This window comes from Hibiscus syriacus, unplaced genomic scaffold, assembly GCF_006381635.1.
Source record: "Hibiscus syriacus cultivar Baekdansim isolate YM2019G1 unplaced genomic scaffold, ASM638163v2 tig00009009_pilon, whole genome shotgun sequence".
Lineage (NCBI taxonomy): Eukaryota > Viridiplantae > Streptophyta > Magnoliopsida > Malvales > Malvaceae > Hibiscus > Hibiscus syriacus.
In genome coordinates, this window is record NW_024062181.1 from 81,216 (window position 1) to 98,920 (window position 17,705).

A 17,705-nucleotide genomic window follows, 5' to 3' on the forward strand; every position below is an offset into this window, starting at 1 on the left:
AAATAAAATGTTGAGGATCAAAATACTTCTAAAAAAAAGAATAGGAGCCAAAATAACTAATTAATCAAACATTAGAGACATTTTCTGTCATTATTCCAAGTTAATATTAACTCTTAAATAATTATTATTTGAACATAAATTTGAAGATAATTTATTTGTCTTTATAAAAATTCTTTTATTTTCAATTATTAATCTCATTCATTCAATAATTCAAAAAACACGGAAAAGTTTTAAAAAAATTACACTATATCAACGAGTACTCTAAATTTGATAGCTTTAAAAGTTGTTACAGCCCATTTGATATTAATTAATTAGTTAGTAGAATCGTCTAATTCCAAAAGATAAGACAAAAAAGAAAGGAAGATTAAGAACTTATAATTATATTTAGATTAGAGCATGGAAACAGACGATTTGTTTTAGGTAAACAATATGACACTGATGACCACATACATAATAAAAACAGTACCTCTCTTATTTAAAAACAAGTTAATTAATTAGATAATTTTAGTTGCAACTAGCTAGTAACTTAATTAATAAAACCAACATTAACCACTATTAGTTAATTAATTATTATATTTGACAAGTACGTGGCTATGCCACCCTCAATTTACTCCGTAAATATAAATTAACCGACCCTATTTTCATATGTAATGGGGTAAGAGGAGGTAGGATAGTAGGATGCCTCCAACGCTAGGTTGAGAGCAACTTCCGTGGAAGACCTCCGGCAATTATGAATTGCCCATCGTGGGACTCGATCTCACGACCACAAGGTTAAGAGCCTTGCGCTCTACCAACTGAGCTGGACGGACAATTCTTACTCCATAAATATAGTTCTGAGTTTTTCATCTTCTTACTTCTCACGCTAAAGGTTATACAGTTTTTGTTTTTATTTTTATTTTAAAGATAATAATATTTTTTTGAAAGAGAGTACTTTGTATAATAACTTAGTCGGTTTGAGAATGTTTTTAGTAATGGAAATATGATTTTTCTTCCTCCATGACCAATGTTAAACACCCAAAAGTTGATTTAAAATCATGGTTAAAAAAGTGATTTTCAACTTAACCTCAAAAGTTCAAATTTCTATTTTTGTGGTGAAAAATCACTTTTGGATGAAATTAAAATTTTATTCTTAAATATTATATTTTCATTTTACAATATAATGTCTAAAATAGATGTTTTATTTTTTCAAAATCACTTTTTAATAACAATCTCAAACAGTTAAATTTTAAACTGCAATTTTCAATAACACTTTTAAAAGTACTCTTTTTACAACACTTTTTTAATCATTTTTCAAAATAATTTTAATTTAAAATTATTTGAGTCAAGTTATTCAAGTTAATTTAAATTTAAATTTAAATTTTGAACTTTGAGTTCGATTCAAATTTGAATCTTACCAATTTGAAAAACTGAAATTAATAATTTAGTCCTTAATTCTCTTATTTCTTCAATTCTTAAAATAGATCAAATTTGATCCACACATACCTAAAATATTGTAGAATATCTGTGTAGCTTAAGTTCCTCTTTCTGAAAATCAATTTTATCTTTTTCACAATTTAGCTCTTCAATTTTACAGGATTTCTTTATTTCTTCAATTACTCCTTCATTTAAGTCTATTTTAACCAAATTTGAATTACATGATCCACTAACACTATGAACTACATATGAATTTCATGTTATACTATAAACTACATATGAATATAAATTCAATTATTTGTGTTCTTTTTTTCCAATTTAGTCCTATTTATTCAATTTGATCTTTTTGTTGGCTTTTTTTTTATAAAATAATTCTTCCCACCAATTCATTTAACTCCTTTATACCCTCATCAATAATTTGTCTTCAAAAAATATTTATTTAAAAATAAAATAAGGCTCGTCAACTCGACTAACTCAAATTTTTTTACTCGACTTGACTCGACCAAATATTTATCCTTCATTAAAAACATTATTAAATTGGATAAAAATTTAAATTTATATTTCAGTAATAATTTTATTTTATTTTTAAAAGAAAATATTTTTATAATATATAAATAAATATGTTATACATCTTATGAGATATATCTTTCAAATATCAATGTCTTGATATATTTTACTTACAAGGCATTGATTCAAACATTTGACTACTTTGTTAAATTCTTGTAGAAATAAGTCTAAATTATCTAAATGTTAAAAGATTCGAAAGGAATTTGATTGCAAATCAGTACCCTAACCCACTGTTTGTTAAGAGAGAGAAAGAGGGAATTGTTTTTTTTAATATAGAAAAGGTTTATTATTTTAAATTTATTACTGAAAGGAAATAAAATATTGTTTTTGTGGTGATAAGAACAAACACGGCAAGGAAGACAATGATCTATCAACCTTGAAAAGTTTAATAATGAATAGTTTGTAGCTGTCATCTTTCAGACATGCACTCTATATCAAGCATGTCGTCGCTGAGTCTTCTTCTTCTTCTTCTTCTTCATGGAATTGTCTATATATAATATACATACAAATACAAATAATTAAATACAAATATTTATTAAATATATTAAATACAAATATTTATTAAATATTACATATAAATTTCATGTTATACTATAAACTACATATGAATATCATAAAGTAGAACACAAGCGTTTAGCCGTAAGTATGATTTTAGATGTATTGGATATGGTAATGTTATTTTTGAAATTTAATGCCCTAAACTGATGGGAAAACTCCAAATTTAATGCCCAACCAGTGTTGGCAACTTTTGTAATTTTTCAAAAAAGAAAAAGGAATTACTTTTATTCGGTGCACTCCAAACACGTGGCTTAGTCATTCTTACTTCAAAAGGGCATCCAGGCCAAAACTCATGCTTCCATATTCTTTTTGAAAACAAAATAATTATAAATTCACCAATCAGATAAAATAACCATGAGATTGTTGGGCCAGCGACGACGTGATAGATGGATGCCTCCTCCGGCAAGTGATAAATTCAGGCCATTGGAAACTCGAGCCCATCACCCAAAACAAAGCACCGTAGTTTGGATTACTTGATACGCACATTTCATTTTGATAATACCCACGTTCATAATAGTTGTAAGGATAAACTATGTATCTACTCATCTCACTATTTTCATACTTTTATTTTGGTCACTCAACTATTATTTTTTTCAAAACCAGACCTAAAATTACGTTTTAATCACTCACATTTAAAAAATTAACTATAACGATATGTAATCATAAGGTAATGTCACATCATCATTGAAAAAATAAGAAATATTCACCTCAACAGTTCTATTTATTTTTTTTAACAACAAGTGATCAAAACGAAACAAAAATGTAATTTTATGTATGATCTTGAGAAACAAATAGCCGGGTGATTAGAAAGAAATTGCAAAAAAAGTATTATACTCTTTGTTTTCTTTAAGTTCTTATCGACTTTTAGATATTTTTGATTTTTGATTTTTTTGTATTAATTTAAAATTATATTTTAATAAAATAGTTTTATTTTATGATTTTTGAACATTATCTGTAATAAATTTAAAGATTTTCCATAAGATTTTTTTAAAAAGTATTTTTCAAATAAATAAAACATAATTATTAATTTTTATATAGTATTTTAAGTTATTTTAACTATTTAAAGTATAAAATGTTTATTTTTATATTATAAAAAATAAAATTAAACAAAATACTTATCTTGTAATATTCAATATTAAAGTTTAAATTTAATAAAAAAATCTATGAAAGTGACAATTTGATAAAATAAATACTAAGAACAAAACAAAAGTATGGCTATAAATTATTTTTCCAAAATTTTCTCATACCAAATAATAAAAATAAACATTTTATACTTTGGGTGGAGCTTTCAACAGGGTTGGTTGCTAGCTCGCATTATATTTTGGGTGGAGCTTTAAGATCAATGGACAAGCTCAGGCTCTTGACCTATCGTCCCTGCCTTCAATTCCCGGACCATCGAGAAAGTATACAACCTCAACAGTTGGTGTCTCGGTTTCATCAGTTGTTATCGTCGTAATTGTTATTTCCATTTCAATTCATATCATTGTCAAAACCAAGAACGCTGATGTGATTGAAGATTGGGAGCTGGAGATTGGACCATGAAGATACTCTTACCAATAACTCAAGCAAGCAACCAACGGTTTCAGTGACAAATCTTTACTCGGACAGGGTGGTTTCGGTCGAGTTTACAAAGGAACACTTCGAAATTCAAACACTCGAGTTGCTGTCAAGCTAGTTGCCAACGAATCAAATCAGGGATTACATGACTTTGTTTCGGAAATCTCTAGTATTGGACGGCTTCGACATTGGAACTTGGTGCAGGAGGAGAGGTGATCTTCTTGTTTATGATTTAATGGCCAATAGCAGTTTAAATAAGTTTTTGTTTGACAACCCTAAAACAATCCTGAATTGGGACCAGAGACTCAGGATTATAAAGGATGTTGCCTCTGGTCTTGTCTATTTACATGAAGGATATGAACAAATTTTGATTCATAGAGATATCAAGGCTAGTAATGTATTATTAGATGATGAGTTGCATGCAAGGTTAGGGGATTTCGGCCTCACAAGATTGTATGAACACGGTTCGAGTCCGGGGACAACTTGGGTTGGTGGCACAATGGGGTATCTAGCACTGGAGCTTCCCAAGACAGGAAAGGCCACAACGAGGTCCGGTGTCTATCAATTCAGTGCACTCTTGCTCGAGGTTGCTTGTGGGCACAGGCCTACTGATCCCAAGGCATTGCCTGAAGAATTAGTGTTAGTTGATTGGGTATGGGAGAGGTTTATTGCAAGGAAGGATCCTTGATGTGGTAGACACTAGGCTCAATGGCCAATATGATGAAGATGAGTTGATGAGGGTTCTTAAATTAGGCCTAATCTGTTCAAATGATGTGCCTGCGGGACGGCCAAGAATGAGACAGATAGAGAGGTATCTTGATGGAGAGGCTGTATTACCAGAAAATTCGACGCTTGTGGCTTCATTTGACCGTGGAAAAATCTAGCCAAAGGGTGTAAAAGACAGTGATTTTTCACGCGAACACGATGTTCCAACGATAATTTTTTGATTTAATAATGTTGGCCAATAAATGTTTGACGGCGTGCATTTTCCCTGTGTTTTCTTTTTTGTCATATTTTTTCTATAAATGATAGTCAGTCAGTGCGTACAAATATAACAATTCACATGAAACACAAGTTTCATTCTTTTTATTACATCTTTGACGAAGCACTACATTATGTTGAACAAACTTATCTACTTCGACAACTGAACCATATCCTCAAGAAATTCACCAAAGCAATACGAGTCTAGCTTGCACATGATAGGTATTTTTTTCCTATTTTCATGCTCGTCTTCATTTCATTTCGGGTCCGTTTATAGTGCAGCAATGGTATAAGGCTTTACTTACTCTGAAGGATAGTGTTTCGTTTTATAAAAGCAGACAACAATTAGATTTAGATCTATTGAAACAAGGGAGATGTTGAAGTAAGGGAACATGGGATACGAGGCTGTTAAGATATATGGTTAGGAACAACCGACAACTAATGCCAATCTTCAAAGTCTCCCCTGACTTGAACATTACTCCACAGGGATTAACCAGCAACTAGTCGGCCTAAAACTACAAGTTGCTGCCTAAGAAACACCCTGTCTAATCTAATCTAACGGGGATTTATCCCAATTCTAGTCACCAAATTAACTAATTAATCAGTCCTTGTTCTACAATATGAACATATTCACTTTTGAATATCCATTTGTCATCTTTGCCAAATCATCAAAAAATATTACTGAAAAGAACAGAACACAGATATGGTTTCTGCTTTTACACCATCAGCCATTTTCAAGGCTTTATTCATAGCTTTATGTGCTGTCGAGTTATTACTTGATTGGGCACTTGCAAAGCATACCGGTATCACCAGGCACTACAAATTTAATGTAAGTTTTTGGTTTTAGCTAACATTTCTTACCCTTTGCTCTTTCTAATTCTTTTAATCTTACGCAAATTAAGATGCAAAATGTGACAAGGTTTTGAGTGTATTTGTGACAGTCAATGGCCAGTTCCCTGGACCTCGGGTTATAGCAAGGGAAGGCGATCGGCTTCTCATCAAGGTGGTTAACCATGTTCAGTACAATGTCACTCTTCACTGGTACTAAACTTCGACTTCCTAGTTCCTACTACCTTTAAATGATTTATATTTTATTACAAGTTAAGTGAATCCCAGATTTTTTTCACATGGAAAATTAGGCACGGAATCCGAAAGTTATGGAGTGGATGAGCCTGATGAACCTGCATTTACTCTTTCTCTCTTGTCACTTTCTTTTCTTGTTTCATAGCTTTTTAACTTTGTTTCTCTTTTGTTTTTACTTTGTTGCCTCTCTTATTGGCTTAGATAGCCCCAATAGTGTCTATTTCCGCAATATTGTTCAACCTTTGTGGCTTTTATAGCCTTGTCGGCGTTTGCTTCCACATATTTGTTAACTATAATGGGTTTGTTCGTCGTTTAGTGAGCTTAAACTCTAACGAGGACGTAGTTAATGCTGACTTCGGCACTAATTTAACTGAGGAACAGATCAATTAGTAGAAACTCTAGTCCCGTGACAAGGGTTAACACTAAATATCTCTAATGCCTTCACCATTAATGGTCTCTCTGGACCCTCTTACAATTGCTATGCAAAAGGTACTACATCATATTGTATAATTCACTGTCAATATTCATTACCAGTTCAGGACATGGACTGAAAAAACAACACTAAATTTCATGCAGAAACATTCAAGCTTAAGGTGAAGCCTGGTAAAACATATCTTCTTCGTCTGATCAATGCTTCACTCAATGATGAGCTTTTTTTCAGAATAGTAAACCACACACTCACTGTTGTAGAAGTCGACGTCGTCTATGTCAAGCCTTTCAAAAAAAAAATATATTGTACTTACCACTCCAGGACAGACCACTAAGGGCCAAATTGAAGTCTTCGAACACCAAGTTCGTTATGTCAGCTAGGTCTTATGCAACTGGATCGACCTCTTTCGACAATATTACCATAAACAGAGTTTTAGAATATGAGAAATATGCTTCAGCCTCAAGCTCTAATAACAAGAACATCCCACGTTTAAAAGCAAAACTTCCATAATTCAATGACTCCACTTATGCTACCTCGCTTGTAAACAGCTAATGAAACTGTTGCCCATTTAAGTGGTTCATAGCCCACGTCCTTGCACGTTCCCACATTTGGCGATTCCATTTTTATGGACGTTGAATATGGAATGGCTTTTTGAGTTGTTTTTTTATGGAAAAACACACCTATAAACACTCATTTAAGTAGTACTCTTAAGCACCAATTCATTTCAAAGCATTTCAATTTGAGAGAAATTGGAAATTTATTCCATCTAAATGAGGTCTTGAGTGCTTAGAAGATCCTGGGCGATTTGAGTTTTCACTGCAACTAAATTCTAAGTGCTCGACAATGGTTTACGGTGGTCAACGACGATTTGTCGCATTAGATGGTGGTATAACCACATCTCAAATTTCGACATATGATGTAGACAATGTTGTGAAATTCGGGTTAATTTCCACCAATAACAGATTCACCTTGAAAACTATTATCTAGGTGACTAGTGTGAAAACGATTGTACTAAAAATCACCCCAAGGTAGATTCCCAGGAAAGAGGAGGGGTCACAATGATCCCTCTTAAAACCCACTTTCCTTAGACATAACTACCAAGACAAGTAATTTTAATAGGACAATAATTAACAACTATACCCGACAATAGCTATTAAATAGACATAAAAGAGAACACCAAAATATTTCACTAATAAAGGAAATATTACAAAGAGAGAAAGAATACAAATAGCCTTTAAAATAGAAGAAGGCTTATATTTGTGGGATGATTAACTAAGGAGGAGGAGGGCTTTATTTATAACAAAAGAATTTCCCCTCCTCCTTATACACAACCAATGTGGGACTTTTGCCAAAAACCAACAAATCTCCACCTTGGCAAATTCCACACACATCTCTAAAAAAAACAATCTTTTAATTTGTAACAATATTGACCAAGTCTAAACAATGTTTAAACTTGACCGCAGTTACCACTTTTGTCAACATATCAGCAGGATTCTCAGTGGTCCGAATCTTCTGGATTATGACTCAACCTTCTTCTAGAATCTCTCGTACAAAGTGATATCGAACATCGATGTGCATCGTCCTTGCATGGTAAACCTGGTTCTTTGCTAAATGAATAGCACTCTGACTGTCACAGTGCACTTTGATGTGCTTTTGTTCCATTCCCAATTCACCAAGAAACCCTTGAAGCTAAATTGCCTCCTTCACAGCCTCTGTAACTGCCATATACTCTGCCTCTGTAGTAGACAAAGCCACTGTTGACTGTAAGGTGAACTTCCAATTGACTGGTGCCTTTGCAAATGTAAACACATAACCAGTAGTTGATCGACGCTTGTCCAAATCACCTGCATAGTCTGAATCACAATACCCAACTACACACTGACCATCTTGTTTGTCCTGCTGAAAGACCAAACCAACATCTACGGTGTTCAGAATATACCGCAGAATCCATTTCACAGCTTGCCAATGCTCCTTTCCAGGATCATGCATATACCTGCTCACAACCCCAATTGCCTGTGAAATATCGGGTCTCGTACACACCATTGCATACATCAAGCTACCAACAGCACTTGCATACGTAACCTTTGACATGTATTCCCGTTCTGCATCATCCTTAGGTGACATGGATGCACCGAGCTTGAAATGAGGAGCAAGAGGTGTACTAACTGGTTTTGACATCTCATTTATGCCAAAACGTTTTAGTACCTTCCTCAGATATTCTTTCTGAGACAAACAAAGCCTCCCCAATTTCTTATCCCTTGATATCTCCATGCCTAGAATCTTCTTCGCTTCACCAAGATCCTTCATCTCAAACTCCCTGTTCAATTGAGTCTTTAGTTTCGCAATTTCTGTCTGACTCCTGGAAGCTATCAGCATATCATCAACATAAAGAAGAAGATATATATAGGATCCGTCTTCTAGCTCGCGTAAATACACACAATGATCATATTTGCTTCTTGTGTACTTCTGCCCTATCATAAACTTGTCAAATCGCTTGTACCACTGCCTTGGAGATTGCTTTAATCCGTACAACGATTTTTCTAATTTGCACACCATCTCTTCTTTTTCAGCAACTTTGAATCCATCTGGCTGAGTCATGTAGATTTCCTCATCCAAATCTCCATGTAAAAATACAGTTTTTACATCCATCTGAACTAGTTCCAAATCCAACTGAGCTACCAAAGCCAACAAAATTCTGATGGAGGAATGTTTTACAACTGGAGAAAATACTTCATTATAATCAACTCCCTCCGTTTGAGCGTAGCCTTTAGCCACCAATCTTGCTTTGTAGCGGATGTTATTCTTGTCAGGAAATCCATCTTTCTTTGCATATACCCACTTGCACCCAATTGCCTTATTTCCCTTCGGAAGACTAGCTAGTTTCCACGTCTGATTCTTTTGAAGGGATTGCATTTCTTCATTCATGGCGATCCTCCACTTTTTATGTTCTGAACTTTGAAATGCTTCATTAAAAGTGGCAGGAACGTCATCAATTGCAATTGGTGATGCAAAAGAGACCATATCAGCATAACGAGCAGGTTGTCTAATGGTCCTCTTTCCCTTTCTGAGTGCAATTGATTCATGTTGCTGTGGAGGTTCTTGGGTCTGAACCTCTTCTTCATCTGAATCTTCTTCTACCATAGGAGAGTCAACATCAGTTTCTTTACTGGTTGGGACAAATTTGTTTCCTTCAAACTCCACCTGTTTGGGAGTTCCATCTGTCTGCTCCAATTTTTCTGAAGTCACCTTTCTCAACATGGTAGATTCATCAAAGGTAACATCCCTGCTGAAGATTATTTTCTTTGTTTCTGGACACCAAAGACGATAGTCTTTCACACCAGAGGTGATCCCCATAAAGATCGCCTTCTTTGCTCTTGGATCCAGCTTTGACTCCTTAACATGGTAGTATGCAGTGGAACCAAACACATGTAAGGAATCATAATCTGTAGCAGGTACTCCAAACCATTTCTCTAATGGTGTTTTACCACCAATAGCAGTCGATGGTAAGCGGTTGACAAGGTGACAAGCATAGACCAAAGCCTCAACCCAAAATTATTTGCCTAACCCAGCATTAGACAACATACACCGAACCTTCTCCACTAATGTCCGATTCATACGCTCTGCCACCCCATTCTGTTGTGGTGTACCTCTGACAGTGAAGTGCCTAACAATACCTTCCTCTTCACAGACTTTCAGAAATGGATCATTTTTGTACTCTCCACCATTGTCTGTACGGAGACGTTTGATTTTTCTGCCTGTTTGAGTCTCCATCATCTTTTTCCATTTAAGGAAAAATCCTAGCACCTCATCCTTTGTCTTCATTGGATACACCCAAACTCTCCGGGAAAAATCATCAACAAAGGTGACATAATAGTGTGTTCCTCCCAATGAAGTTGTCTTGGAAGGCCCCCATACATCTGAATGAACATAATCCAAAATACCTTTAGTATCATGGATTGCTGTTCCAAATTTCACCCTCGTCTTCTTCCCTTTGATGCAATGCTCACAAAAAGCTAATTTGCAAGCCCGAGCACCCTTCAATAATCCTTGATCTATCAGTAATTTCAAGGATTTTTCACCAACATGCCCCAAGCGCATATGCCATAACCTGGTTGCTTCTGACTCCTGTTCATCAGTAGAAGCTGCCACTGCTGTTGTCCCAACAATTGTACTACCCAGAAAGTAATACACATTGTTTCTTTTTCGGATTCCCTTCATTATCACCAGTGCACCAGAGATAATCCTCATAATCTCATCTTTTGCCCTCACTTCTAAACCTTTTGACTCTAAAGTTCCCACAGAGATGAGATTTCTCATTAAATCTAGTACATAATGGACACCTGTTAAGGTTCTGATTGATCCATCTTGATTCCTCAAGCGAATTGAACCAATCCCAAGTGTGTCAAGAGGGGAATTATTTGTTGTGTAGACAATTCCACCTTTTAGTTCTTTAAAATCAAAGAACCATTCTCTATTGGGGGTCATATGGTGGCTACAAGCTGAATCTAACAGCCATGAACTGGAACAGTTGGTTGATGACGTAGCAGCGAATGCGAAATCTGAATCTCCATCATCATACTCGACCACATTTGATTCTGAGACAGCCTTCCCCCTTTCAGGTTTGCCTTTATTCTTTAGCCTGGGACATTCTTTCTTCCAGTGCCATTTTTCTCGACAAAAGGCACATTCATCTTTGCTCAATCTGGACTTTGACTTCGATCTCCCTCTGCTTCCTTTATTCTGACTCTTGGAACGGCCTCTAACAACAAGAGCTTCTGCTTCGACACTTGTGTTTTCTTGTTTGTCTTTCTTTCTCAATTCATAACTATACAAGGCAACAGTTACTTCACTGAGAGACACATCAACCTTCCCATGAAGTAGAGTAGTTTCAAGATACTCAAACTCATCATGAAGTGATCCCATCAACATTAGAGCCAGATCTTCGTCTTCAAAAGTCACGTCCATATTCATCAGATCAGTCACCAGCTGATTAAAGCTAGTAATGTGATCATTCATAGTGGTATCTGGTACATAGATGAAGCGGAACAATCTCTTTTTCATGTAGAGTTTGTTCTGACCGCTTTTCTTCAAAAATTTCTCCTCCAGTGCCTTCCACAATTTACTTGCAGAAGTTTCCTTAGAAAATGCATACTTCTGCTCTCTAGAAAGACACGATCGAATAGTACCACATGCCATTCTATTGATCCTCTTCCATTCTTTCTCCTCAACATCATCTGGTTTCTCTCCTTCAATAGCAATGTCTAGACCCTGCTGAAATAGGGCATCTAGAACCTCGCTTTGCCACATGCCGAAATGACCGGTGCCATCAAAAATATCCACTGCAAATCTAACATTTGTCACAGCATTTCTTGCCAAAATTGAAGATAAAGAAGCGTCTGTCATTTCTGCTACAAATTCTATTTAATAGCTGCCAATGCGGAATGTCAATTATCCCAAGGAAATTTTTCTGATGTGGAAGATCAGCCTAAGCCGCAACCACAGAGCATACTAAAATAAACTAAGAGCGCTGATACCAATTGTTGTGAAATTCGGGTTAATTTCCACCAATAACAGATTCACCTTGAAAACTATTATCTAGGTGACTAGTGTGAAAACGATTGTACTAAAAATCACCCCAAGGTAGATTCCCAGGAAAGAGGAGGGGTCACAATGGTCCCTCTTAAAACCCACTTTCCTTAGACAGAACTACCAAGACAAGTAATTTTAATAGGACAATAATTAACAACTATACCCGACAATAGCTATTAAATAGACATAAAAGAGAACACCAAAATATTTCACTAATAGAGGAAATATTACAAAGAGAGAAAGAATACAAATAGCCTTTAAAATAGAAGAATGCTTATATTTGTGGGATGATTAACTAAGGAGGATGAGGGCTTTATTTATAACAAAAGAATTTCCCCTCCTCCTTATACACAACCAATGTAGGACTTTTGCTAAAAACCAACAGACAATGACTGGAGATATTTATAATCGATCAATTCGGCTGCGTTTATGCTCGATGTATGCTTTATATCGCAGTCTGTAAATTCCCTGCAAAAGTTGCTAAAAAAGTTGATAGACGCTCCTTGTTCACGGTTGGGCTAGGGATACTCCCGTGCTCGAAAAACAGAACATACCAGGGTCCCAACAACACTAGGCCAACAGCTGCAGTTAACGATGTCTCAGTTGCGCAACCAAATACTGCGCTTCTCCAAGCTCACTTCTTTAACCAATCAAAGGGAGAGTTTAGACCACCAACTTCCCAACCAACCCACCATTCAAGTTCAACTACACAGACACACCACCCTAAAACATCATGTTGAACAGCGACACCACCTTGGTGTCGCAATAGCGTTGAGTTAGTTTTGTAGGATACAAACATCCTAGGTGTTGGCAACTTGAAACCAAAAAGGATCATGCAAAGTTCAACCTTGTCGACCCCACCGAGAGGAACACTGTAGGTGTCACGTCCGACGACTGGGTGGCCATTCGGTTCCTCGCAAACAATCCAGGCGTTTGGTTTATGCACTGTCATCTGAAAGTATAAAAAAACTGGGGATTGAAGATGGCATGGGTAGTCAATGATGGAAAGGGCCGCAAACAGAAACTAATGCCTCCACCTGCTGATCTTGAAAGAACAACTTTCCTTAGCTCAAGATTGTTTCAAGTTCTACTTTTCGGCGATCCATTACTAGGAAAAAAAGAAAAAGATACCATTGATCAATATGTATCAGGTTCTACATAGATTTCATCTACAAATACAAGCTCTCTTTTCTCTCAACAAATTTTTCCACATTTCCACTCCCAATTCAAAATATATTAAACGTTTAAATACATTCAAACTCATCGTATTATATAACCAATTTTTAAACATTAAAGGTTTCGGTAAAGGAAATATTTAAGGTGGAGATATTTAGAAAATTGGTTTTTTGGGGGTAAAAGTTATAAAAATAACAATAAAAGCAAGGGGCATTCGAGTAAAATGAGGGAAAATACTTTAACAGCACCGCACCATTCATATGAACAGTTGTTTCCCAATACCAACATCCCAAAATAAAAAAGCTCCATTTTAATTTTCTTTTGAAAAAGGATCCTCCTTGACATCAGCGAGGACTGGAGACGCCGTCGTTTTGAACGCCGGCGACTCCACCACACGCCTCGTGCATTATAGAAAGAGAAACGCGTTAAACCATGAAACGAGGCTTCAGCTTTTCCTTGCCTGTAACGGTTGTCGTTTCCTCCATCGCCTTTGTTTATTTTTGTACGGTCTTTGTTTTTATTGACAGGTGGTTCGGTCTAATGACCTCTCCTGGTATTATGAACGCCTTCGCTTTCACCGGCGTTTCCTTCATGTGCGTGCTAAATTACGCCCTTGCAATCATCATGGATCCAGGGCGGGTCCCGTCTACATTCTTACCCAACATTGAAGATTCCAGTGTTACCGTCCATGAGATCAAACGCAAGGTACGCTCAGAATAAACAGGCGAATTCTTTGTTTTGCTATATCTGTTAAGGTTATTTTTGTTTGTTTTTGTAATACATTTTTTGAAATAAAGTTTTATGTTTTTTGTAAAATAATAATAATTCTTGCAATCTAGATTTCTTAGAAATAAATTGATTAATATTGGGATTGTTACAATTTTGTGACTGTTTCATGCAATGAATCAAATGAGCTGATTTTGGAGTTGGAAAAGATTAGAAAATATGCATGTGGAGAAAAAGGATCATCTAATTTGGCGAAAGTTTTGGAATCGGGGATAAATAGTTAGATTCAATGACCTAAATCATGTCTTCTAATTAGATTTTATTCTTAATGTGTCAAAGATGCCAAAAAAGAAAGATGATCAAATTGTATTATGAAAAACATTCTAATCAATTGATGAGTAAATGAGATGACTTACTTGAAAAATATGGTCAGAATGATTGATTCATTATTTTGGGGAAGAAAGTAGATTAGTTACTGCTCTATATTCAAGGGTTCGTTTGATATATTCTGCATTGTAGAAAGCTCTGTTACATAGACTTGGATAGGAGTGTCAGGTGTAGGTATGTGTCCGAGATTTTCTTTTCTAAATTTACTATTTATTTTGACGGTCATATATACCCCTGTACTCATGTCCAAATATGTGTTGGACTTGTGTTCTTAAAAGAAAAATGAAGAGTTGGAGCAACATAGGTAGAAAGACCTTGCAATAGCAGCAAGGTAAGAATACATATCATGGTTTGTCTGGATATTTGGTCTTAGTCATAACAGAAACTGTTATGTGTTATCTGATTGTTAACCATAACACAGACTGTCATTTTGGCACTTCGTCACTCTTGTTAGGATGACACACTAGCTGTTTTTTAGGTCTCTCTAACGATCAGCACTTTTATTTTCGTTTCTGACATTGTCGTCTTGCATTACCGTTACAGTTTCCTTGTTCTTTTCGAAGGAATAACTTAAAAGTCATAAGTTGATGCGTCTGTAGGTCACATTTGATCTTACATGTTAACAAGAACTTTTACTAGGAAACCGAATAATTGAAAGAAGTTGGCTTGCCCTATTTGCTTGGATTCGTCTTCTATTCGAAGACTGATTTTAATTGCATCACTTGTAAAACTGATCTCGGTGGTAAAACAATCCACTTGTAAGTGGAGTTAAAACCTTCACAATTTTGGTCAACTCCTCTATACACTGTCTAGATCGGATATGCAACGAAACTTTACGGTAGTTGGGACGTTAATAGACTTATATTTTTTGCATAACTTTTTACTTATCTATTTTTCATCTTCTGACCTTTGTTTGAAGTTTTTTGCAGGGAGGAGACTTGAGATATTGCCAAAAGTGTTCTCACTTTAAACCTCCTCGTGCACATCATTGTCGTGTTTGCAAGACATGCGTTCTAAGAATGGTACATGCAATCTATGTCACGGTTCATGCACTTCTATCATGTCTTCCGTACTAAATTTGTTCTTCTTGATTGTAAGGATCACCATTGCATTTGGATAAATAATTGTGTCGGACATTCCAACTACAAGGTCTTCTTCGTCTTTGTTGTATATACCGTGATTGCTTGCATCTATTCTCTGGTACGTTGTATCATAGTAACATATTGGTTTCTCTTGTGAGCTTTGATCCTCTTTTCTGATTCGTAAACTCTTTCTTGTGCTTTAATTTTGCCTCTGAGACGATGTTTAGTTGTACTGGGGTACCCCAGCTGGATTCTGATGAGATCTTCCGGTCCCTTTTCTCATTTATTTTTCTATTTATCAGGTTTTACTTGTGGGTAGTCTAACTAATGATTCCCAAAGAGATGAGGAGCAAAGTGCAGACTCTTTGAGAATCGTATATGTAATGTCAACGATTTACCAATGTTCTAGTGCTAGAACTTAACATATCTGTGGTATGCTTACTAATTTGTATTTTCAGGTTATTTCCGGACTGTTGCTAGTCCCCTTGAGTATGGCTTTAAGTGTTCTCTTGGGTTGGCATATCTACCTGATTTTGCAAAATAAGACCACTATTGAGGTGATGAGGATTATTTTTGCCGAATTGTTGTTTATTTCTAATCTGTTTTCCCACTTAGAATGATTGTTTTACTCATTTCCTTTGGTTTTCATTCTAAACCCGGCAGTATCATGAAGGGGTCAGAGCCACGGGACTTGAAGATAAATTAGGGAATGCCTATAAGCATCCGTATGATCTTGGTGCCTACCGAAATCTAGTAACGGTAAAAACTAGTAATGAAACTGCTCTCTCAACTTCTTCTATGTCGAGATATGAAAGATGCTGCATTTGTGGCTTTTACGAGACTTTACCATTAGGCCTTTTACATTGATGAACATGAGAAAAGTTCTCGTATTTTTACCATTAGCTTTATATTATAGTTTCTGGGTATATGCTGGGTATTAACTTGCCTAGGCCAGCTGAAAATTAATAACATATTTGCAACTCTTATTTCATGTGTTCCCACCTGATTGTATCAGGTATTGGGTCCAAGGATATTGTGCTGGATATGCCCCACATCAAAGCACATAGGCAATGGTCTCCGCTTTCGAGCAGCCTATGATGAATGCTCGAGCGATTGATGAATGCTTATGTCCCCTGTTTATTAAGTTGCAGTAGTCCAGGCTAAGAGCTCCATTGTCGCTTTCTGTCAACGGTGGGAATGGAGGAGGATCCTGGTCAATTAGAAGTAGGATTAACGGGGTTTACACATAGGTTTTTGTACTTTGACACCTTACCTTGTCCATAAAGAGTGTAGAAGTGATCATGCAAATGAACATACACCAAAGTGTACCAATCATGCAAAATGATTTGCAGGAGCTCTTCTAAATAAATACAAAGTTCTTTCATTCCTTCCAAATCTTCCAGAACTCTACTCGATTTTGGATATGATAGCACAAATATAAAATATATATATATATATATCAGAATTGGAATACATGCAATAGGAGTTCGTAACTGTTATAAAATGGAATATCAGCTGGCCGAATAGTGTGGTAATAATTACTTTATATGATTTACATAAAAGAGAGCAATAGTTTCATAATTTGTACAGTAGTAACTGCCGCAGCGCATGGCGTCACCTCCCGGAAAGCTCACGTGGCCTAAGCACGGGTTCCTATATTGTTTATCATCTCACGTGCTCATTAACATGAAAAACAAACGATACATCAAAACATAAAGAGAACATAACATCAAAAATCTTATTGGCTCGTGGATTCCACGCTCACCGACTAAAACCTTGGAATTTTTCAACTGTATGCCAACTGAAAAGAAGAAGAAAAACAAGGTACGCTTATCCACCAAGTGGAAAGAAGATTACACCTAGTATAGTTTCATTCTCATCCGGGAGATCCTGTCGGGTGTTTTATCCAAAATGGTAGCAGATAAAGAAACCAAACCATCTCAGGTTAAGAGGTTGGGCTCTGGACCTTTGTTTCTTTGATCATATTTTGTCTTAACGACCATTTATCAGGATTTTAAGCAGTATTTTCCCATGTTTATGCTGTAGAGGAGAGTATTTCAATCTGAGTGTCTAAGAGTTTCATTTCCGTACTATTGTCCGGCATGTCGAACAGGACTTTCGTTTTCGTTGTAAAACAAACATGAAATGACGCAATG

At 35.8% G+C, this 17,705-nt stretch overlaps 1 protein-coding gene and 2 pseudogenes across 1 annotated transcript; all 3 read left to right on the forward strand.

The window, feature by feature from the left end:
• Positions 1–2,892: 2,892 nt before the first annotated feature.
• Positions 2,893–4,979, forward strand: LOC120202729 (annotated as a pseudogene).
• An 800-nt stretch (positions 4,980–5,779) lies between these two features.
• On the forward strand, positions 5,780–13,340 carry LOC120202730 (annotated as a pseudogene).
• A 286-nt stretch (positions 13,341–13,626) lies between these two features.
• Positions 13,627–16,946, forward strand: LOC120202828 (probable protein S-acyltransferase 16). Its single transcript, XM_039203187.1, has 7 exons — positions 13,627–14,059; positions 15,397–15,489; positions 15,566–15,667; positions 15,852–15,929; positions 16,008–16,106; positions 16,213–16,308; positions 16,565–16,946. Exons 1-7 carry the CDS (start codon positions 13,787–13,789, stop codon positions 16,664–16,666), a joined length of 843 nt encoding a protein of 280 aa, XP_039059118.1. The 5' UTR covers positions 13,627–13,786; the 3' UTR covers positions 16,667–16,946.
• Positions 16,947–17,705: the final 759 nt, after the last annotated feature.

What these genes read in the sequence shown, in the direction of transcription:
- LOC120202828 (XM_039203187.1), top strand. Translation starts at nt 13,787, where the DNA reads ATGAAACGAGGCTTCAGCTTTTCCTTGCCTGTAACGGTTGTCGTTTCC. An exon ending in AGACATGCGTTCTAAGAATG is followed by an intron (nt 15,490 to 15,565) that starts GTACATGCAATC and finishes CTTGATTGTAAG; the next exon opens with GATCACCATTGCATTTGGAT. An exon ending in CCTACCGAAATCTAGTAACG is followed by an intron (nt 16,309 to 16,564) that starts GTAAAAACTAGT and finishes TGATTGTATCAG; the next exon opens with GTATTGGGTCCAAGGATATT.